We start from the raw sequence: 25333 nt of genomic DNA, 5'->3' as shown, positions 1-25333 counted from the left end.
TGTTTGTGTGTCCGTCATGGAATGGACCCTGTCTAGAATTTGTTTGAATTAAAAAAAAAACAAGGAGAAACAGAGAAAGAAGAAAACCTAACAAAACAAAAATGAATTCCCCCACATGAAGTGTTCATTTAGTGAAATTAATAAAATGATTACAAAAGGTGAAGACACATGAATGAGCAAACATATGGACCAGAGGTGTGATGGACAGGCACCGTGTCCAAGGACTGCTCCTGCCTTGAGCCCTTTGCATGCTGGGATTGGCTCCAGCCACTCAACCCTGCTGGAACAAGCAGGTTAGAAAACTGACATGACCTATTTTTAAATAACTTAATACAATATTCATCCATCCTTAATTCAGAATCGCTATAGGAGCAAAGTCAACTCTTCAACACCGGACTTACGACTGAAGTTAACTGGACACGGCGCCAGTCCCACACAATGTGGTTCTTCAGAGCAGTGCCATACATAGGGGAGCCATTTTTGGTTCCCAGCAGATCTATTTACATTCATGTCTGATGCCCATATAGACGGCGACTTACAACATTTATGATACAATTGGTTACATTTCCTTTGGTTTTCCAATTTGAGCTCAGGCAGGTCAAGTGACTTGCTCAGGGTCACACAGTGGTGTCAGTAGTGGGACTTGAACCCACAGCCTCACAGCTCAAAGTCCAAAGCCTTAACCACAACACCACATTGCCTGCATGAAGGTTCAGTGAAGGTTTCAGAAATTATCCATAACAAGTTCCATAAATAACCTTATATACAGTAGATGGTAACAGATTTGTAAAATACTGATGCGTTCCTAATTTTAAAAGGTCTCTCCTTGTATACCATAACAAGTTCAGGTTTTAGTATCCTAACTGTCTGCCAGCTACACATTAAAGATTTCTGGTTTTGTTGACATGTTAAAAATTTTTTAAAAACCCAAAGAACCAACTTCATATGCAAAGAACATCACCCAGAATGAAATGGATCTTTGTTGAGCAAGAGTTCAATGAAGAATAACACATCTCAATAAAGTGCCATTGAAGAACTGCAGGTCAATGGTGTGCGCACACACACACACACACACACACACAGTTGTTGACCATCACACTAACTGCACATCCTTGAAATTCTGGACAAAAACCAGAATGGCCATACTGGCTCAGGGGGAACCTGTAAACTTCGCTTTGATGGTGAATGAACAAGGCCTTGAAGCCTAACATCTGACAGTGTGCAAATCGCTGAGCCGCTCTGCTGATCCACAACACAGTAAAGGAGCAAAAATACAAAATGTATAGAAATGTATGCATTACGGTTGTCCATTACCTTGTTTTGGAATTAAAAGGTACAGAAAATTGATGGAATTAAATTGGATTTGGTCAGCCACTGCCTCCATTTGTTAGGAAGGTATCAAATTCCTTATAAAGGCATGCCTGTAGATATTTGTGTGTGTTGTCCTCTTAAAAGTAAATTCTTTGTGATACTTTTATTCATTTGTTAAATCCATTTCACCCAATTTCGGGGTCACCAGGTGAAAGGCAGGAGCCAGACCTGTCCTCTTAAAAAGATAAAGGTTTCAAAAGGGTTCTTCAGAGCGATGCTTTAGAGAAAGCATTTTTGGTTTCAGAAGAGCCATCCTTGTTAAGGATCCAGAAAGATCCCTTAGATCCGCAACAGGTTCCATAATTTACCGTGAATAAATGATAACAGATTTGTGAAATATCAATGAGTTCCTGATTTGGAGACTCTCAACTTTAGTCTGGCATACCCTGACTAGAGCTGTTGATTAGCTGTGCACATTGCAGCTCTGTTTGTTAGTCATTTGTACAAAAAGATTAGTAATATAACAATTATAAACTGTTACTAACCCTTCTCTATTCTGTTTCTCTTCTCGGTATCTTTTTCTTTTTGTTTTTGCTCGTGTTCCAAAGAAGGCTGATGCCTCACCACCTAATGACTACAGACCAGTGGCTCATACATCTCACCTCAATAGAACATTAGAACACTCTAGACGAGAACAGGCCATACAGCCCAACAAAGCTCGCCAGTCCTATCCACTTATTTCCTCCGAGAAAACATCAAGTCGAGTTTTGAAAGTCCCTAACGTCTTACTGTCTAAATCTTGATGTTATTCTGGTGGTGGGCAAGGGAAAATGGGAACAACCAGAAGAAAAGATGTAGAGAAAAAAAAAAATAAAGACAAAGTAGGGGTCCAAACCAGCAAAATGAAAACTGTCAAACAAGGACAAACAATCTGTAAGAAATCAAACACTAACTATTGAATTTAAAGCACAAGAAGGGTTTTGCAATCTGAGTAGCTGGGTAGGGAGGAGAACCTCAGATGACCCTTTTATTCTGATGAGTAATGACTGACAGGATCATGACCTCTGAAGCCACACCCCCTTACTGGCAAAACCAGGCAATTTGGGCCAGCTGAACAAAAAACAAAAAAACAAACAAAATGGTGGCATAAAGCGGCCCAAATCAAAAATGAACTTTAAAATGAAGCATTGAATCAAAAAACGAACAATTGCATCAGATGGGCAGGGATGAGCAGCATCGGTCCTGGGGGGCCGCAGTGGTGGCAGATTTTTGTTCTAACCCAGTTTCTTAATAAGAAGTCAGTTATTGCTGATGAAGGACTTATTGCACAAGTGACATTTTGATGCTTCATTTTAGTGGTCTGTCTTGTTAAGGTTCCCCACCCTTAACAGCTTATTTTAGTCTTAAACTGCTGCATTCACCGTTTTAATGGCTCCTTATTAGCACAATGATGCAAATGACAAAGGAGCCAGCAGTTCTCCATGTAACATGTTTCCATTTACAGCTATTTGTATTCATCATGCACTGTGTTTGGTTTAATAAAACACTTAAGAGAAACATGTGACAGACTCAAACATCCTTTTTACGCTTCAAATCAGTTGAATTATATCCTTGGAAAGGAAAAAATCAACAATATAAGAAACTAACGTTGCAGACTAACAAGCCATAAAATTAGGAGTGTGGACTGGCACTATAGTCCTGCAAGGTACATTTACTCAGCCCTGGACTAGTGGCACCAGTCCATCACTGGGTTTCATTGGGCTAGTTCTGGGTTGCTAACTCACCTGCTGCATGAGTCTTCTGGATGGAAGAAGAAGAGCTTTGTGAGCAAGATGCAAACAAAATACACAATGCCAGTGAGCTAGGACTGTGTCACTGCAGTGTACTGGAGCTGCAATGAGTAAGCCCAGAATAATACACCACTGTACACACTTTAAGATAAAAATACACATTTCATTTAAAAGACACAAGAAAATGTATTCAAAATACTGTATAGGGATATTAGGACTGAGCTTGGTAAAGTTTTAATTACCCCTAAAAAGTATCTATCTATCTATCTATCTATCTATCTATCTATCTATCTATCTATCTATCTATCTATCTATCTATTTCTTATATAGTGCCTTCATTATCTATCTATCTATCTATCTATCTATCTATCTATCTATCTATCTATCTATCTATCTATCTCTTATATAGTGCCTTTATTATCTATCTATCTATCTATCTATCTATTATATAGTACCTTCATATCTATCTATCTATCTATTATATAGTACCTTCATATCTATCTATCTATCTATCTATCTATCTATCTATCTATCTATCTATCTATCTATCTATCTATCTATCTATCTATCTATCTGTTTGGGTTACTCAGGTTGTATCCAGTAGTGTTCTGCCATCTGTCCAGTCCTCGATTTGTAAACAGTAATTAATTGGAGTTGATTTCAAAGAAATTGCTTCTATGGAGCTTTTTAATTCTTCAGCATTCCTCCCTATTCCCTCCCCTATGTATTTTAGAAATTCTAGATGAGGATCCGCAACATTCCACAAGTAGAAAATGTGGAGGAGAAGCGCATTAATATTCCACAGCCATTTATACTTATTATAAATTGTTTGCCTGGAAGCAGGTTTGTTTGTCTTTAGAAAATAACAATGATGAGACGCCATATGCATTTGTCAAATTGCTGTCAGTGTAACTTTTGTTCTTGAGATGTCAGGAAACACCCAACTTATGATGCGCTTGTGCTTTGTTGTCCGTATACGCTGGCACATCTGCCTAATCGCCTTGAGCATGCAAGGCGCTATATAAGTAAAATGTATTATTATTATTATTATTATTATTATTATTATTAGTGTTAAACTATAAAAAGACGGCTCTCAACCTCAAAGTACATTGAAGACATGCTCTATTATCACATTTAACGATGGAGCGTAACATTGTGTTCCGTAGCTTTCGTCTGGACTTTTTTTTCTGTTCTTAATTTAAAGTGTTTAGAGGAGCTGAATGACGAATTATGCACTTAATTAACGATCCCAATGGTGCCCAAGCGCCATTCTTGGCAGATGGCGGATGCAAAGTATCCATGTGCGGAAAAGCTGTGCATTGGTCGAACAACAAACATATCGAGTCAAAAATCAAAACCTACACGGTAACATCTGCGAAAACAAACAGAGCCCGCCAGATATTGAATAGCGATTGGAGGAGTCTTGTCACCCCTTCTGCTACTCTGTGCATGCAGGTAATCATCATCATTAATAGCCTGCTTTCATCTTGAACTGATGCTATCTGATTCTCGCTTTTCATTGTAATCAAGGCCATTCTGCGAAGCCGCGTCACTTCGATAGGTATCGCCCTTTGGATGTGGAAGACGCGTGCTGTGTGCGCAGGACATTGTCACTGGTGATTAATTTGACTAGGATCGATGATGCGGTCCCATTCGTTTATTCATTTTCACTTTTTCATGCAAATTACTTTAATTGTTTGATAAACCCCTTACAGACTGAGTGTAAATACGTCTGTGCAGATAGATAGATAGATAGATAGATAGATAGATAGATAGATAGATAGATAGATAGATAGATTCAGTGTGCATATCGTGTATGCACTCATTCAATCAAAATGGGTAAAACGACTTCATTTTTAGCGGGGGGATCGGGGGTCGCTATGAAATATTTAGACCAGATACCACCGCTACATGTTTATATTTCGCTCACCATTGAAAATCATTCCGATTTTGTGCCATTTCGTGCGATCCACTTCTCACTAACACTGAAAAGCGCAAATGCGAACGACCAATGATTTTAGTAAAACGCGCCGGCGCTTGGCCCTCATTATCATACAGCTGAATCGCTATCTCCCGATCCCCCTTGAACCACCCTCCCCCAGTTCCACATCGTTTTACAACAGTAAATACAATTAACCGTAAAACAACAAGCCACATGAAAGGCCTCTCTGTGCTTTGCTTTAACGAAGGACACGCGACTCAACAATAGGAGGCACGCAGCTCGGGTCTGGAGAGCCTTACTGGCACACGCCTGCCAGCACGCGCACCATAAAACCTTGGGCCAATGATATCGCGTACAGTTTCGTTTAACTGTAAAATAGATTTCTGATATGTGCATCTGTCTTGTACATACGCGTTATCTACCTGTAAAATGATGTTTATCTCGTCTTTGCGGAGAGAGTTAAATCTGATAACGCCTATCGAATTTCCTTAAGTCGCTCCTATGGAGCTAATAATTTGAGCGCGCTTGTGCCTGGCGAGGGGATGGTCGAGAACGTTTTCATCGCAGCAAAAAAGTGAAGAAGAATATTTGAAAAGAAAAAGATGGAAACATGAGGAAAACTTTTTCACTAAACTAATTTAGCAAAACTTAGAATTGTATTTTTTGGATTTGATTTCGAGGGGAATTTTAGTGCAGTAAATCATAAAATACAATTCGATTAGCACGCTGCATGGTGTGTAAAAAACATCAAAATAAACTGTTAACAGGGTCACGCCTTTCAATATATGCGTTAAATTAAAAATAAGGAAGCTGCCCCTCGCCTCTACTACAGTGCATATCCCAACTATCTGTCTGCATGAGCGTCTGTGTGTAAATAAGGTATGTGCACAGAGAGTCTGGTTTGGGGTGATGGGGATTCATTAAAATCTAAAATGAAGCCTATTTCCTATTTCGTGTCCCAGATATATCAACAGATGCTCAGCTTGTTAATAATCAGCTAGTCTCCTTTGGTGGTCAGCGTAGCAGCAGGGTATTAATTCTGCGTGTGAGTGCTGATGGGAACATTTGGTAGTAGAGGAGGACCATGAAGCAAGGGAAGTGGGCGGGGCTCCCGCCTCAGTCGTCTTGAGTGACAGTTTACATAATGAACCGCAAGGGTAAGCTGTAGCTATATAAACAAGAGCTGGTGCCAGACAGTGTGCATTTACAAAAAGTGAATCCAGTAGATTGTAGCTCAGCAAAGTCATGAACACACGCACACGCACGCACAGAGAGTTGACCGAGTGCGACCCCATACAAGTGAGGAATCGTGACGGTCACAGCCTGGAGTTCACGCCTGCCTGGTACAGCCAGAGTAAGAAGTGAGAGGTACCTAACTTTGGATATTAACCCTGATGCTGCATCTTTTGATTTCTGCTATCGGGAAACTGGATTAAAATAAAAAATAAAGAAGAAGAAAACACACCTTCGAGGATTTGACGCACTTGGCAAGTGAGAAAAACTGGAGGTGAAAGACTCTGGATCTATAGCTGCAACAATTTATTGAATTGGATTTGGAAGGTTTGCAAAGAAGGAGGGAAATTTATTTTGCCTTAAGGCTGCCGTGGAGAGGCTTAAAGGATGGCAGCCTTCTTCATCTTCTGCGTCGGTTTTTCAGTTATATTGCAGGTAATGAAATAGCCTTATACCGTCATGAAGGATAGCGAAATGGAGACCCCATGCGTGAAGATTTTTTTTCAGTGTTCGTTAGCTATATTTTTATTTATTTTTATTTTTTTTTCCAAGGTATCTGGATCCGGAGTATTTGAGTTGAAACTTCAAGAATTTGTCAATGCAAATAGAAATTCCTGTAATCCTGACTGCAGGACGTTCTTTCGAGTTTGTCTGAAGCACTTCCAGACTGTGCTGTCGCCTGGCGATTGCACCTTCGGTAACTTTGTAACTCCGGCCGTGTGGTCGAATTCACTCAGCGCGCTGGACGAAGACGCTGCCAATCGCATCCGATTGAATTTCTACTTTGGTTGGCCGGTAAGGGAGCTAGTGCTGTGCAGGTGTGCGAGGCTTGCATCGTGTAGATGGATCCCCCCCCCCACACACCACACACACACACACACGACCACCACCACCACGATGCTCTGTGTGCCCTCATTATAATTAGATGCATCGATCGATCGACTGATCGAATGTAACGTGTTTATAAATGGCATTTAATTAACATCCATGCTAGTGATGTTGCACATAAATATTTAAAAAAATGTGTTTTATCTTGGAACGGTAAAAAAAAGAATCCCCACTAATCTCTTAAAGATTATTCACCTGTAAATAGGGTGCTCCTTATCTCATTTCTGCTGGTTGTTAGATTGTAAGAAAAGTGATATATAAAAGGATACAGCTTTAAGAGTATCTGTTGCACTGTTGACTTGTGGGTATCTGGGTAGACGTTTTACGGAATGTTTCTTTTTTATTCTCTTTAGGGGACATTTTCTTTAATCATTGAAGCTTGGTACGCACTTTCAGAGAAAATTGGTAAGTTCATGAAATGGCCACAAGAGGGTGACTGCTCTCCACAAATACAATATGTATGTATTTTTTAAATGATTATAAAGGCTTTGTGTACCGCATATAACGTTCAAAAAAACAATCAGTGTGCACTTGTGAGCTAGTCCAGGCGAAAGGTTTTGAAAAGGTTGTCTGCCTTGCGTTCTGCCTCATTCAAATTTCCTTCTTAATCTCAAACACAATTGCATTTCCTTTCGTTTATTTTTGGCGTGGGAAAGCGAGCCGTTCTTTGGTGAGAATATTTAAGCCTTGCCAAAAACCTCCTGACTGCCTTTTCCTGTATTTTACACCTTTTTTTCTGTTCCGCCCTTTGCACAAGGAATAATGGCTTTTGGATGTTTTGCTGACATAAAGGAAGAGGATATTTCAATCGCAGTGCCCGTCGTGCTTGAAGGAAAAATAATGAGCCATTCTGGGCGCTGAGAAACGAAGCAGCTGCTAGCCGTTTCTTTGTGCGCCTCTAAATTTGAGCAAATAATTCGAAATACAAAAGCAGTCCTGCATGTTTTATGTGCATAAAAAAGGGTGCTAGTATGTTATCTTCTTGTGCTGGTTATTTATCATTCATTCATTTTTGTTTTCGTTCTTTGTATTTCAGACACAAGCAAACCTGAACTACTGATCAGCAGATTTGCTATCCAAAGAAAGTTGAATGTAGCCGATGATTGGTCTCAGGATGTACAGACTGTGCAACAGAATTCGCTAAGGTATTCTTATCGGGTCATCTGCAATGAAAATTACTACGGCGAAAGTTGTTCCACAAAATGCACGCCCAGGAACGACCATTTCGGCCACCACATCTGCGACTCTGAAGGGAAAAAATCCTGTCTCCCTGGCTGGAAGGGAGAATACTGCGATGAACGTAAGCAAATAGAGAAATACATCTATTGGCCTGATAGACAGACAGAGAGAGAGAACAAGGGCAAAAGAATAATGAAAGACAGGCAGAGATGGAGAAGCAGTGAGTAAAAGGGTCAGCCTTGGCTTTCATCAGACTGGGATCTGAAACATCCGACCAAATAATCAGTGACAATGGCCTTGTGTTTCTATTGCGGCTTCGGGCAAACTGAGCTTTGAGGCTCGAGTCTGTACTTAAAACGGGGTTACTGCCACACACCAGCTGTCCTGCTTTCAAGAGGGCATTGTTGACTACGGTCCCACTGTGCTTCCCAATTTCAAATGCATTCTTTGAAAGCAAGCGGGACCAGAAGTATAAGCGAGCGGACTGTATTTTCATTCGGGCAATAGCGTAGCGTGTATCCCATCCCGCTAATGTCACCCGATACAGATCATATCGGCCTCGTCTCAAATTCCGCTGCCTCTGCACAAACCCCATTCTCACTTTAACTGTGAAAGAAGGGAAGAAAAAAAGAGAAAGAAAGAAAGAAAGAAAATCAGACCTCTCGGTCTAAAGACTGCAACCCCCACAACCGTTGATTGTCATGTAACTGATACACTTGCGAAGTTTGTAACAGGGCTTCAGAAACAGCCGACCTGGCATCGTAGCTTATAGGTGGTAATTATGAGATGTTTGACAGATGCACCCATTAGACATCTCCACTCCCCCAGTACATACACATCTTCATGCATAAACATCAATCGTACACACAGTATACATGAATAAACATATTGCTGTACTGTATATGCATAACCGAGTACCCGCTTACAAATGTATGCATACACGTATTTATGAAAGCAAATATGTGCACAGGCACCGTTCTTACATTCACACGTATACATTATATTGCCACGTACATAAGTATATATGCATATATAAACTCAGATATCTATATGCTGCACATATAGATAGATAGATAGATAGATAGATAGATAGATAGATAGATAGATAGATAGATAGATAGATAGATAGATAGATGGGCCAGGCAGTTTGGTGCAGTGGACTTCAGAGGCTGAAGTTTTTGCTTCAGATCCCACTGCTGACACTATGTGACCACAGATGCTATGTCACTATGTCATTTTACCTGCCTGTGCTCCTACTGGAAAAATAAGAGACATGCAACAATGTTTAGCTCAGATATTGTCAGTTGCCTTAAATAAAGGCATCATCCTAATACTGCTATAGATTGATATGAACAGCGCTGTATGATTGATTGATTAATATGCAGATTTCACTTCATTTCTCAATGAAAAACGATAAAGTTAAAGTAGCTTCAGTGGGCTGTTCTTCTCATAGCTGATCACACTATTTATACATATTTACCTTCATATATTTAAACTGAAAAATAAAGGTGCCAAAGTGATCTTCATAGGGGAACCATTTTTGGTTTCCAAAAGAACCATCGACATAAATGTTCCAGAAGAAGGTTTGCGTATTTAGATGAATAGATGGTAACGGATTCGTGGAAGCCTGGCTGAGTTCACGTTTTTTGATCTGCTAGGTAGCCCACCATACCTGTCCACACATTAGGGTCTGTTTCAAATGCAAAGAACACTTCCCAGAGTTTAATGATTTTTTGTGGGGCAATGAGGATCCACTCCGCCCAGTAAATTGCTATTGACGAGCCGTTAAGTGTGGGTGCTGAATGAGCGCCGCTGGCCGCACTACCTTTCTTGACTGGCCCGATGCAGTTTCTTTCTTTTTTTTTTTCAGCCTCCTTTCTTGTCCAAAGCGTAGTCCAAAGCGTACCGTTTTTGAGATTTGAAGCACATAAACACGCGAGCGCAGTGCCATTCATTACGCATTGAAGTGATCTCCATTATCATCTCCAACCTATCAGAATGGCGGCCCGTCCGGGACGGGTTCCTTTTTATCACCGCATTAACAAATGAATGAATCTCAAACCATAGGCCTCTATTTTAAAAACAACAGAAAACATATTATTTAAAGTAATTTTTTTTTTTAAGCACGAATTTACTGTTCTTGCATTTACCGTGTCACCTATGCCATTTTGGAACTGTTGTGGAAACCGTGCACTTGCGCCCCCCTTTCCCCATTCCGTCCCCTTTTTATTTACGATGTCCGTCTGCTTTAATTTAAATTAGCAAGCGCGTGCAGGAGGACCCCCTCCGTCTCTCCCTCTCTCCCTCCTCCTCCTTCTCCCTGGTCTTCCTCCCGGGCCGAGCGCGTGCTGCGTTACTTAATCTCAAACGTGCGCTATAATGGAAGAGCAGCACGCGCCCGGGTTAATCGCGGCATTATTATCCGCCACGCGCCGCTAAATTGCAGTCTCTATTGTTGAGCGGGGAGCATGGCAGCTGCAAATGTGGTTCGTACAGCCTACACACAACAATGGAGCAGCTGTCTACTATTGAGAGCAAGCATCTGTTCAGGGCTAACCAGCCGTTAAACACTGGTCTTGTAACCATGCAAAATCAATGTCACATACAACACTACACAAACAGCAGCAAATTAACTGGCTTCTCCGGCATTGCAGGGCAGGATAACAGGCTTGGTTCAATTGCCCTTGAAAAGAGACATATTGTTGTGGTCAAGGAAAGGATAAAATGGGAAGGCTGTTATTTCAGAGGCCCAGCTGCTTCGAGCCCCAGACTGCTTAGTTAAATTCAACCTAAAAGCAATGTAGTGAGCAAGAGCTGCAGGTGATTAAATGGGCTGACGGGGCCGACTCACGAAGCTCTCTCTTTATCCTTTTGCTTTACAGCTATATGCCTGGATGGATGCAGCGAAAGCTATGGAAACTGTTCGAGACCCGGCGAATGCAAGTAAGTGCCTCCTTCCACGTTCACACAGGCATGTTTTAATATAGTAAGTAATACAAAGAGTAATTTTTTTTTTTTACTGGTTATGGCTGATTGACTTTATTCAACCAATGTAACACTGTCAGGTTCATGAATAGGTGATGCGTGCCTTTTAAAGGCTTGCTCATTTAAGTCATCAGCTCACAAAAGAAACGGGTTGAATTACCCTTGTACACCATAACAATCTATGGTACTTTGCTTCATCGAGGTGTATCCTGTCAGTCAGTCAGCATTTACTTGGTATGGCTTTTACATGGGGGGTGTTGGGGTGGGGGGGCTGAGGGGTTAGTGTTGTTTCTTCGTGGGCTCAGGTTGTGTAGAGTTTTCATTTTGTAGACTTTTTCCGGATACTCTGGTTTTCTTCCCACATCTCCAAAAACATTCATATTAGCTTAACAAATCTGTTTAAACTTGATGTGTGTAGATGTTTAACTGCAGAAGTTTGTACCGTGCTGGGCTGGCATTCCACTGAAGTCTGCTCCCTGCCCCACGCTCAGCTCCAGTAAGCCTTTTGATGGAATATTAGGAAGTGCGTGGATAGGACCTTACAGGGATACAGTGGACACAGCTCTGATGTTCGAACTAGAGTGGAGATTTCACCTTCTTTGATTGTGTTTGTGTGGATTTATCCTGGGGACGTTCACACTTCGAAGATGTGAGTCAGTGTGGGCATGTCCTGTGGTGTCCTTGTGTCCTATCCCGGTTTGGCTCCAGGACTGCGTCCATATCTACCGAATCGTTTCCTGCTCCACACCATCAGGTCCCGGGTGGGTGTGTGAAACTTTACACAAGTGAGGATTTCACTGCACTCTGTACACATGGCAATAATGACCCTTAAAACCTAGAAAGGAGATCGCCTTTACATACATTGCTGACATAGATATATTTTATAGGTCAAGGGATTAGTTGGGGGGGTCACAGAAGGTGACAGGAGCTGAAGTGGGACCTGCAGCTGTGTCACTTTTGTATTCAAAGCCGGCTCAATCATTTCAGCCAGAGTCTCTTAACTTACTTTTGTGTCGCAGGCTGTCACTGGAGGGTCTTGAGTTGCTAAGGTTTATTATACAACGCCTGCTCAATTCAGCCTTGATGGCCTTGGTGGACTACAAAGACACTTTCATTGAAAAAATCATATTGCGACACCAGAAAGGTTGCAAAACCCTGATCTAGGCAACTCAGGATGACAATGCTGGATGGCAGCGCTTTTCCAACTTTCACAGACTTTCACAGATGCACAAACACTCTGAACCGCTACAACAGCTATGAGGGACATTTATTAGATGAAACCCACCGTTAATAAATGGACATGTGTCTGTGCATCTAGTTGCTATGTCTCTGTTATATGCCATCCAGTATGAGAATCCATAAAAGCAGTGTTAATGTTTGTGACGCACCGTCTGTTGGAATGGAAAATGCGCTGCATTTTAGTACTGCATGCATTCCAATAGATGGTGCAGTGCAAGCGTTAACGCTGAATACGTCCAACAGAGAGTAACTGCAGAACGAAGAGAAATCAGCTTATTAGGTCTCAAGAGCGCAGTCACTATACATGCAGTATATTTCAACACTTCAATCACCAAGGGGACCCCCCCCCTCCTTTCTGTATGATCCAATATACCAACATCTGGGTGCTCGAAACACCAAGGGGCACTCACCAGTATCATATCTGTCATCAAGGTCGAAACACCCATCGATATTTGAAGTGTAGTATGTTTCTTTGAGCGCTCAAAACACCTCCACTCTTCCATGTAATATACATTTTGCATTGCCATAAAACCTCAAGGCTTGGGTGCAACATCTACAACTTCGCCGAGGCCTACAAAATACCGGTCCTGATGACGGTTGTTCACTAACAGGTGACCTCTAATGTCTTAGACACCAGGCTGTGCTATTTAGTTCCTCCTAAGTACTTTGTATTTCATTTCTTTATTATATATAACATCCTTGGAGTGATGGATGGCACCCAGACACAATGGTTGCCACTCCTCTTTCATGACTCTGGTGTGCTCAGTGTGAATCCCAGTCCTTGTCTGTATGGAGCTGGCAATTGTTCCTGTGTCCACTTAGATTTTTTGCTGTTTCCTCAGGCTTCTTTTTCTCATCTCCAAGACGTGCAGGTTTTCTGGGGCGAGGAGCCTTCCTTGTACCCAGCATGTTCAGAATGGTCTACGCTGATTAACGGAATAGATGGACCCTCTATACTCAACCGTCCCCAGTGGCTTTGTGGGTCCGGCACTAACCAGTGCTTCCACAGTTGTGCTGGCAGGCAAAACACCAGGCTTAGCATCTTACACAGAATCCCAAATCTCATACCCACTTACTTCAATACCAGGTCACAGGTGGGCAAAGTCTAGCCCAGCATTTTTGGGTACAAATCAGGAGCCAATTAGGAGTAGGGTCCGGTCATGCACACACCTATAAGGGTCCACCCTGGAAACACCAATGAACTGTTTTTGGGATATGGGAGGAGAACCAAAGTAGCAGGAAACACTGGAAGAACATGCAGAATCCACACAGACGACGCTCAAAGAGTATGCAGCAGTGCTAACCACTGGGCCACCCCTGTCACACTGTGCTTGTTGTTAATGTTTCAATGAAATATACGAAATGATCATAATAATAAAGTCTGTTTATTTTATTAAAAAAAAAAAAAAATTTTTTGTTTTTTTTTCTTTTAGCTGCAGAATGGGATGGCAAGGAAAATTCTGTAATGAATGTGTCCCACACCCAGGGTGCAAGCATGGCACTTGCTCAGGTGCTTGGCAGTGCAATTGTGATGAAGGCTGGGGAGGACTGTTCTGTGACCAAGGTAAGCGCAGCCCAACACGTGGTCATGTTGCTATAGCTCTTTCTCTAGTGAACGCCATCCCAAAGGGCATGGCGAGAACATAGTGATAATATAACTGTTGGCATACATTTTCACAGAATCAACACTGGCAGCTTAAGTTGCCCAGTAGTGGTAGTCAGAGGTGGGGATTGGACTGGAAATGTTGGGGTTTACGATCCAGTGCCTGAGTCAGGGTATGCAAAGTAGTGTGGCAGAATTTGAGTCACTTGAGGCAAATTATCTTTCTTTCTTTCTTTCTTTCTTTCTTTCTTTCTTTCTTTCTTTCTTTCTTTCTTTCTTTCCTTCTCAAATCTGCATCTCCATATCTGGTATACAGTACAAGGCCCGTGCCAACTCTGGGTGGAACATACAAACCATTTCAGGTCACATTCAGTCACTCAGCAAGCCGCATATTCAATTCACTTTTTTTTTGTATAGCACACTTCTGAAGGCTGTAGGCGCTTAAACAAACTTACAGCTATATGCAATAACAACAGGCCGTAGAGAGCAGAGCAGCCATTTGTAATTGGGGAAGCAATCCTTCTTAACAAGGCCAGCAGCCATGCCACCTGCACTTGAGAACAGGAGGTCCACCTGAAGCTAAGCATGTTTGGGTCGGCCAGTGCTTGGATGGGACACCATACATAAGAAATTTGACAAACGAGAGGAGACCATGCAGTCAATTAAGATTGTTTGTTTAGCTAATAGCCAAGCTGTCCCACTATCTAATCCTGATTCTTCTTAAAGACGTCAGGGTTTCTTCTTCAGCTCCATGTCTCTGTAGTTTGTTCCAGAGTCCGAAAACTCTTTGCATAAAGAAGTGCTTCCTGGCTTCAACATCCTTGCTTAATTCCACTGGTGTCCTCAAGTATGTGATTTGACATTTAGTCAAAAGAATTCTGCTGGAATTATTTTATCGATGCCTTTGGGGATTTTAATACCTGGATGAGATTCCCCACACTGTCTCCCCTGCTAGAGACTAAACAATTTCAATTCTCTGAGTCTGTCACAGTATGACAGTCCTTGGATTCACCTGATTGCTCTCCTCTGCAAGGCTTCAAGTGCTGCTGTGTCTTTTTTGTACTGTTGTGACCAGAACTGCACACAACACTCCAGAATACACCATCTAGGAAAAGCTTGAGTAGCTGCAGAAAGAGGTGTTGCTGAGGCCATCGGGGTCACTAACTCTGTGGTCTGTGTGTGGATGCAGTGATGAGGACCGTGAGCTGTAAAAACTGGCACTGCCCACCAGAATGAGTTGTAAAACCAAGATTGTGACTCTCTGTGATCACAAAAGATCCATGGGCATCCTTAGAAAAAAATAGGATGTATCCCAATGTCCTGACCAAATTGCCCACCACGGCATTGTCCATTCTGTCCCCCTAATTATCCCTGGTCTCTTATTATCTAAATATCACTCTCATTAAGGAAAAAGACACAACGAAATGTGTGGTGAGCCTACTGGCACAAGAATGGCTGCTGTCACATCACCCAGGGTAGTGCTGCACCTTGGTGGTGGCTGAAGTGGCTGAAGCACATTGAGGGTCTAGAAAGGGCTACCATATATAAATATCTGGACAGTTGTGAAGACCCTGAGTAGTATGGCTTTTGAAGCACTTCTAGCGAGAAGTGCCTTGAAGGTTCAGGGGCATGGGTGGCACTGAGACTTTGAGGTTAATTCATTCATTCATTTATTGAGTCTTTCTATCTATCTATCTATCTATCTATCTATCTATCTATCTATCTATCTATCTATCTATCTATCTATCTATCATATAGTGCCTTTCACATCTATCTATCTATCTATCTATCTATCTATCTATCTATCTATCTATCTATCTATCTATCTATCTATCTATATAGTGCCTTTCCTATCTATCTATCTATCTATCTATCTATCTATCTATCTATCTATCTATCTATCTATCTATCTATCTATCTATCTATCTATCTATCTATCTATCTATCTATCTATCTATCTATCTTCTTACTTATTAATTTATTTTGGGTCTTGGCAGATCTCAACTACTGTACACATCACAAGCCCTGCTTAAATGGAGCGACATGCATGAACACGGGACAAGGCAGCTACACCTGCACATGCAGGCCTGGTTACTCCGGGGTCAACTGTGAGCTCAGGGTCAAAGAGTGTGACAGCAGCCCTTGCAGGAATGGAGGAAGTTGCTTGGTAAGGTTTTTGTTCTTACTGGACAGTCCTATGTCATGTATTCATTTTAATCACAATGCGGTGGAATTTTTAGCAATGAATGGAATTGACATGTTAATCAGGGTTAGGGTTAGGCTCCGGCCTCTCGAGTCCAAGAATTGGATTAAAAAGGCTTGAGAACGCCATATTATGTCCATCAGGTTGGAAGAGATGTTCTGACTGGAGTCTGTCCGTTTATTTTTTTTTTGGTTTTCTCTTGTAATAACCATGAGTATGTCTTCTTTCTCCAGGAACAGGAAAATGGTTACAGATGTTCATGCCCACAGGGGTTCGAAGGGGTTCACTGTGAGCACAGCTCTTTGACGTGTGCCGACTCCCCGTGCTTTAACGATGGTACCTGTTCCGAAAAAGATTTCGGTCAGAGCTACATCTGTACATGTCCTCCTGGCTTCACCGGCTTAAACTGCGAGAAGAAGGTTGACAAGTGCACAAGCAATCCCTGTGCCAACGGTAGGTGTCACAAGATTTTTTTTTTTGAAATTATAGGCCAGGATGCCTTTAAGGCCTCTGCCAAGACAAAAGCAGTGAAGCAGCAAGTCGAGTCGGAGCCATCATTGCTGTTTCCTGCCCTGACGACCTCGGCTGCTTGCTGCATAGTAATGAGGAGGACGTCTTGCCAGGTCTCAGGTGGCTTGTGTGTGTTTTAAGGACACCACAGCCACCTCTAGCAAATGCAAGTGTTGCAGGCCTGATCTGCAAGGTGTGGTTTCTGGGTACAAGTTCAGTGCATTTTACTGCTTCTCATTATGGGATTGCAGTTAGCAAACAGAGGCGACATTATAACATTTTTTTTACAAGCCTTATGAAAGGATTAGCACGCCCCTTCTGTATGTAATGACGGTCGCTATCCTGGTCGCATGACCATTAAAACAATAAAATGCTGATAAATCGATGAGCATAGACATGTATGGCTTCAGATCTTCAGAGCATGGCAGCCTCATTCTGTATTTGTTGGATGTTTTCAGGTGGCCAGTGTATAGACCATGGCAGCTCCAGAGAGTGTCGTTGCCGTCCAGGATTCAGAGGACTGCACTGTGAGACCAGCATTGACAAATGTGCCACCATTCCATGTGAAATGAAGACAAAGGATGTGTGTGCTTCTGTGCCGTGCAGCAACGGCGGGACCTGCCTGAGCACCTCGTACGGCACTGGCTTTGAGTGCAAGTGCTCATCTGCCTTCTCGGGTGCCCGTTGTGAATTGTCCATTACGCCCTCCCCAGCGGAATCTAAGGAGTCTTTTCCCTGGATGGCAGTCACAATGGCCGTGGGTCTGGTTGCGGTGCTTATGCTGAAGTGCATGGGTTTCCTGGTCCTGAGACACATACGGAGACAAAGACAACTGAGTGAGCAAGACTCGGAGACCATGAACAATCTCTCTGACTTCCAGAAGGATAACCTGATCCCGACGTCCCAGCTGAAAAACACCAACAAAAAAATTGACTTGGAAGTGGACTGCGCCGTCAAAACATCGAACTATAAACATAAAAACTACCACTTGGACTATAATTTTGTTAAAGACTTCAAAGTGGACATGTCTCAAGGGAATAAATGTCTCAAGTGTGATAAATGTTTAGAAGAAAAGATTCCCCTCAGAATGCAAAGGTGAGGAAGCCGCTTCTGATTCCATTCGGCCACGATGTATGTGTTTGGTGTTTGTGACGAGACTTTTGATGCTTCAGGTTTAGTCCATTGGCTTTGTGAACGAGAGAGAGAGAGAGGAGAGAGGGGAGAGAGGGTGGTCTTCAGCCAAATTTGATGAAGGTTTGGCTTGAAGTAATTGCATGGCGTGTCTGACCTGATGACTGACCTCCAAAACAATATTAGGAAAGAATTGTTTCCTTATCCAAGTTTTAGCAGAGAACAAGGAGGGTATGCACATGAAGTACTTCCTTTTTGTTGGACTCCCACCTTATTCCTTATCTTGCAAGGGGAGGCAGGTGCTTCTCATAGTAGTGCAGTGTGTAGGGTCCCTTAGAGCAGGGATGTCCAACTCTGGCCCTGTTGGGCCGCAGTGGCTGCAGGTTTTCATTCTAACCCTTTTCCTAGTATGTGACCAGTTTTTACTGCTAATTAACTCCTTTTGCATTCCATTTTAATAGCCCTTTTTTTAAGGATTCAGTCCTCTGAATCGATTTGTTTCTTCATTAAATGGCAGCCAAATAGAAATGAGATGTGAAAAAAGCCAAAAGATGACCAGCTAAATTGTAACATCAAACTCCAGCCAATTTCACTCCAACCAGTTTCTTAATAAGAAGCCAATTCCTGCTGTTCATTAAAGCTGTTATTGAATATCATGACTTGTTGCTACTCTTATTCTACCACAGCAGACTGCTGATTTTCTGTTTTTCCTAAGACCACCATCAAGATGTTTTGGTGACCTGAGCAGACCAACATGACAGAGACCTTCACCTTTCTTTATTTTCACTTTAGCTGGCTTGTTTTGTGGCTTCTCAATAAGGAAAAAGAAACAAGTAAAAGGTCCGAGTCACGTCAATTAAAACTAAGGCAAAACAAGTTAATCAGCAGCAAAAACGGCTCACTAAATAAGAAGATGGTTAGAATGAAAACCTGAAGCCACTGCAGCCCACCTTAGCGTCTCATCTTGTTGACTGTAAACATTATGGATCATAAGCATCCAAACGTCTTCATATAGTGCTTTCACAAATCATAAAAGGTGCAATAAAATTCATAAAATAACAACAAAGAGCATTACTGGGTGTTCCCAATATCTGCCACTCTTTTATAAAATAAATGTAGATATTTATAAAGTAGTAGACTTTGCCTTAAGGACAATGGATGGCTTATGTTCGAAATGACTCGAACATAGCGGGTGTGAGCGGGTCCAAATGGGAACTGGGGTTCTGACCAAGCCTGACTCAAACCAGGCTACAACACTCCATGAATCTGTAAAAGAAGTCAGTGCAAGGATGGAGGGATGGATGGATGGATGGATGGATGGATGGATGGATGGATGGATGGAGGTTCATTAATAATGTATGTGCCAGGCAGTCATTTTGTAATTATTCTTAAGGTTTTTGTTTGATTTCTTTCCCACCCTCCAGTGAAAAGCCAGAGTGTAGAATATCAACGATATGCTCCCCAAGGGACTCCATGTACCAGTCTGTGTTTGTAATAGCAGAGGAAAGGAACGAGTGTGTCATAGCAACTGAGGTAAATAAACATCCGCTCCTCTCATCCCATATGGGCCGCCGCGTCTTTGCAGAGGTACACGCCGTGTTAGCATGAGGGGGCTGTGCTTTATTACGCTGGGCACTTCTGGGAACGAACAGACAGACAGTTATTACTGAACCCAAATCTCTCCAGTTGTAGAGTGAACAATGACGACAAATGGCAGAGAGTCTCCGATTTCAAAAGTTTTAGCAAATTATTTATTTCATACTTTTGTTCACCTTACATTTCTATTCGTTCGTTTTGAATTTGACACTTATGCTCCCTTGATGGTGATCATTTAATGTTTTTTTTTTTTATTATTATTTCTTTTTTCCACTTACTTTATGTTTATATTCTTCTTCATGGGGGGGTCACACTTTTTTTTGCCTCGACTTGATTTTTATTTGGTGCATTTGTTCCCCTTTATTTTTTAACCTTTTTTTAGTGGTTTTGTTCTCATAATATTTTTATTCCTTTAAATTTTTACTTATTTATCTATAATTTAGTTCCTTTCTTTATAACTTTTTGCTCTCATGCCCTTATTTTTTTTAATATACCGGGGTGGGCAACAGTAGGTTTACACCTGTGAGTATGCGAAACACAGGCTTTATATTTGTATTGTTTATTTATTAATGCTTGTATTATTTGTCCTCTTCTTATTATTATTATTATTATTAAAGTGTACATAAGTGGAGCAATCATTACCTGCATGTCTTTTTCCATACAAACAACTGTAAACCTACTATTGCCCGCCCCCCCTTTGTATATTTCATAAATTCGTTTTACAAAATTAAATTTAAGCCAGTGAAAAGGCTTTATATCAAGCCATTAAATTTTGCTTTCTTCATTGAAACATTTAATGACTTACCCTTAAATATAAATGTCTTGAAATTTAGCTTATTCTTAAGCAATTTTGTCAAATAAATTTTATTTACCCCATTGGCAGGTTTTTTCATGTGCACGCTGCGCATTATTTTTTACTGATTTGAAAGCTGGAGCACTTTAAATTAGTTTAGTTATCCACCAACATGTCAGTTGTCACATTTTTATTTATTTTTAGCACTGTTGTTCCCTTACATATTAATTTATTTATATATTGCTTGATATTTTCATGCTTTTTGGGTTTTTTTTAATCATTCACTCATTCATTCTATTGGTTTGAGTATTTTATTACATTTACTGCTTCTACCTTTAGGATGATGATAATGATGATGCTTATTATTATTAATTGACTTACGTATTTATCTGCTTTTTGTTTCCTTAAATGTTTGTTTGGTGGTGTTATTATGTATTTCTTTCCTGTCTTTCTTCAAATATTTTAAATTTCCTATCGATGCCCCACTCATTTACTGCATTTGATTGCTCTTACATCTCTGCTTATTACCTTTTGCCACTGAGTTCCTTAAACTTTTATCTATTTATTTGTGTCTGCTTCACTTTTGTATTCCTGCTCAGTTCCTCATGTCCTGCGTGCCCTGAATGTGTTCTGCAATGCATTTAATTTTTATATGGATGACACATCAGAAGGCGTCTTGTTTAAAGAGTCGTCATATTGTTTTAGACAAATCGAAAGCTTCTTTCCGGTGTGTCAGATCTTGCCTTCTCAATGAATGTTAACCCGACTTTTTCCTTCTTCCTTTGCAGGTTTAAAGTGAAGGCTTCTGCCTCAAGTGAACCTTCTTTCAAGGTGAAAGTGTTGTCTGCACTGTTTACAGCTCAAGAAGAAAGGGAAAGAGACTGACGATTATTTAAACGCAAATTGCTGCTTTGAAATTTTTGTTGTTGTCTTTTTTTTTTGTTTTGTTTTGTTTTGTTTAAAGGACTGACAATTTTGGATAATGGCTTTGGGACTGCAGTCCAGCTCTTGCAGCTGAAGTGTTAGAATGTAATTGCACCAAGAGGGGTGAGGCCGCTCTTGGACGTTCTCATTTCCTTCTGCATTCTTGGAAGACACAAAAACTCAGTAAAGACGGATCTGTGAAAAATCCAAAGTGCAAGATGTGCATCCCTTTAGATGTGCATCCCTTTGAACGCTCTCAAAGGACCCCCTAACGATAATCAAAAAGGACAGAACCCTCCACAAAAAAAACAAAAATGAAAGATGGACGGTTTAGATTGTGCTATGCAAGGAGGAGAGCTGTGTGAGACAATGCAGCTGTGTGGATGAGGACCCTCTGAAAGTGGGATGGAGGACAGTAATGTGATGATGGCATTACTGGAGAACTAAGTGGCGCTCGGGTGCCACTCTAATCAGTACGCCTTAAGACACATCGTCACCCCTTCACAATTCCCTTGACGGCTTTTTTTTGAACCTTTGCACTATGACAATGTTGACATCCAGAGACTGATCAGAAGTCAGCGGTTCCAGCCTGCTGTATCTCCAGTTCGTACCATGATATGCAACACTGCCCATTAGGACGACGTGACTGTTGAACCACAGACTGCCTATAATTAGTATTGAACTTAACAGACCAATAATGTTATTTTTAAGATTGGTATTTCACTTGTTAATTTAAAGAGTATGAAGCACTGATCTTTCTATGTTTTATAAGATTATTTTGTATATAATGTATATTTATAAGAAAATGTTCTTAAGTGTAAATGTTTTTTCCTCACATGTTTTTAATTTGATGTCAACAAATTCAAATTTATTTTTGTTTTTTTTTGTTTTTGTTTTTTTTTTTAAAAAACAATGAAGAAAACTTTCCTGATAGACGAATTGTTGTGGCTCGTTCATCTCTGTCACGTTGGGACGTGGGACACTTTAATCCAAGCACGTTGGGTGCCACATTATTGGGACACTTGACGCTTGTGTCTTCACAAAAGCTTAGTAGAAACAGAATCTCCCCATTCAATCCGCCATCTTCTGAATTCTCTGGTAACCTCAGGCACAATGTGGGACGCACTCGTCCTGTGACGATCAAGTCAAGTCAAGTGGCTTTATTGTCTTACCATTCGTACACCATATTGCAGCATACAGTGGAATGAAATAACATTCCCCAGGATATAAAAGGACTTGTGCAAGCCATAGTAGAAAAAGATCTTTTTCTTCTTCTGTTCCCGGTAGGGGTCGCCACAGCTGATCATCATCTTCCATATCTTTCTGTCCTCTCCATCTTGCTTTGTCACACCCATCACCTGCATGTCCTCCCTCACCACATCCCTAAACCTTCTCTTAGGCCTTCCTCTTCTCCTCTTCCCTGGTAGCTCTATCCTTAGCACCCTTCTCTCATTATACCCAGCATCTCTCCTCTGCGCATGTCCAAACCAACACAATCTCACCTCTCTGACTTTGTCTCCCAACCGTCCAACTTGAGCTGACCCTCTAATGTCCTCATTTCTAATCCTGTTCATCCTCATCACACCCAATGTAAATCTTAACATCTTTAACTCTGCTACCTCCAGCTCTGTCTCCTGCTTTCTGGTCAGTGCCACCGTCTCTAACCCATATAACATAGCAGGTCTCACTACCATCCTGTAGACCTTCCGATAAATAATTAAATAATAATAGATAAGTGAATCAAAAGTGATAAATACTAACAGCAGCTAATAATAAAAACACAACAGTAGTAGCAAGTGTATCAGATGGACTGCATATAAATAAACTGAGGACAGGGGGGCAGCACAGAGTTCACAGTAAATGTAGGGTAGCCATTATTGACTTGAAACAAGGACACCAGGGTTCACACCATGGCTGCTCCCCACATCAATCAAGTCTGTATGTTCTGTCCATGTTCTTCTGAGATTCCCTCCACAGTCCCAAGACTGAGTGTGTTCGCCCTGAGGTGGACTCTCATCCTGCACCCATTGATTGCTGGGATAAGCTACACACTCTTAAAAATGTTGGCTCTTTAACAGCACTTTATGGTTCTTTACTAGGCTGGGTGGTCCCTCGTAGGACTATTTCATTTTTCAGAAAGGTTCTTTGCATATGAAGTTGGTTCTTTGTGCTTTGAAAAACTTTCTAATATGAAATCTTTAATGTATGGTTGGCTTCTGGATGCTAACAGATTAGGAAAAACTGGACTCAGTCTGTTATTGTATGTAGCGACAGGACCCTTTGGTATTTCACAAATGTTACCATCTGTCTCTGGTTATTTACTGTCTGGAGCTTGTTGCAGATCTAAATAAATAAAGGGTTCACTCTGGAACCTTCATGTGGATGGGTCTACTGGGAACCAAAAATGGTTCCCCTAAGGCATCACTTTGAAGGACCACTCTGGCACTTTCATTTTTAAAAGTGATGCTGCTCCTGGACCTAATGAAGAACAAACATGGCTGAAAATAGAAGGATTTGAATACAACACACAAAAAGACACCAGGAGAACATTCAAGTGACCACCAGTTGCCCCAAGTCTACAAGGCAGGGCTCTTCAATTGGCAGCCCCTGGGCAAGATTTGGCCCTCAAGTAGATTTTTCCTGGCCCCTTGAAGGATTCTTGCCAACTAATTAAAAAAGAAAAATGATTTACAAGTTTCATTTTTGTAGGCACTTGTCAGGAATATAACATTTTCCGGTTATTCTTTACTTGTCCCACCCTATCAGTGCCAACAGTGAGTGTTGACTGGTCACCAAAAAGGAAAGCCCCATGTTTGCTGCAGCTAGAGTACAGTAGTGTGTTTACTGTGCAATGAGAGCTTATCGGTGATGAATGATCGTTCAAGACAACCCACTCTAACTTGTTAAGGGGCTTTAATGCTCACCGTCAGAAACCTCAGAGGCTGTTTATGAGACACAACTTCATCCAAGGAGGCATGCACCATTTCTTTTAATGCATAAACCACGTCAAGCTCAGCCTCTGCGGGCGTGTCGGCATTCTTGCATATGAATGGCATTAAGACAAGTAATCGAGAATCCATCACCGGCCAGCACCTGAATCAATGTATGAGTCTGATTGAACTGCTACTGTTAGATGGTCTAGGAAGGAGACCACTGGGTTCACGTTCAGGGTCCTCCCTGCGTAGGGAGTAGTGAGAAAAGCGCTGTATCAATGTAAAGAATTATTATTATCATTTATTTGGAATTCAAAACATCCACGCATCAAAAGAGCGACCCTACAAAGACAAAAGGCAGAAGGCGGCATGGCTCTACCTAACTTCCAGTTTTATTACTGGGCAGCAAATATACAGGCGATAAGAACCTGGACACAAATAGAAGAACATATACAGGCTTGGACCGCAATAGAAGTAAAATCCTGCAGTACTTCTTTGTATTCCTTGCTCAGCGCTCCAATAAACACACGTTATCGGCAATACACTAATAACCCAATTGTGCTCCACTCACTTAGAATCTGGAACCAATGTAGAAAGCATTTTAAGACGGAGAAGCTTCTATCTGTGGCACCCCTGCAAAAGAACCATCTCTTTCAACCTTCACAAATATATGCAGTTTTTAATATCTGGAAAAAATTGGAATTAACTTGCTTAGAGATCTTTATATAGACAACGTCTTTGCATCCTATGAACAATTACATTCCAAATTTAACATTCCAGCTACACATTTCTTTCACTATCTTCAAATTGGGAACTTTGTTAAACAGAACCTTCCAGATTTTCCTCATCTTGCACCCTCATCCACGCTGGAAAACATATTGCTCAATCTCAAGGAATTAGACTCCATCTCTACAATATATAAAATCATTTTACAATCCCTTCCTTTCAAAGATCCAAGAGGACACTGGGAAAATGACCTCTCAATTAATATATCAGAAAAGGAGTGGAAAGTAGCAATGCAGAGAATTCACTCGAGCTCCATATCAAAAGCATACAATTATACAACTCAAAAT

The 25333-nt window shown here is 41.3% G+C and overlaps 1 protein-coding gene across 1 annotated transcript; it reads left to right on the top strand.

Moving 5' to 3' along the window:
• Positions 1–6231: 6231 nt before the first annotated feature.
• Positions 6232–22179, top strand: dll4 (delta-like 4 (Drosophila)). Its single transcript, XM_039741352.1, has 11 exons — positions 6232–6711; positions 6829–7071; positions 7518–7569; positions 8201–8464; positions 11226–11286; positions 14001–14131; positions 16168–16337; positions 16607–16826; positions 17342–17978; positions 19439–19547; positions 21192–22179. Exons 1-11 carry the CDS (start codon positions 6664–6666, stop codon positions 21195–21197), a joined length of 1941 nt encoding a protein of 646 aa, XP_039597286.1. The 5' UTR covers positions 6232–6663; the 3' UTR covers positions 21198–22179.
• Positions 22180–25333: the final 3154 nt, after the last annotated feature.

Source organism: Polypterus senegalus, chromosome 18 (genome assembly GCF_016835505.1).
Source record: "Polypterus senegalus isolate Bchr_013 chromosome 18, ASM1683550v1, whole genome shotgun sequence".
Taxonomy (NCBI): domain Eukaryota; kingdom Metazoa; phylum Chordata; class Cladistia; order Polypteriformes; family Polypteridae; genus Polypterus; species Polypterus senegalus.
The sequence above is the reverse complement of the archived record's forward strand: the minus strand, read 5'-3'. Positions and strand labels throughout refer to the sequence as shown.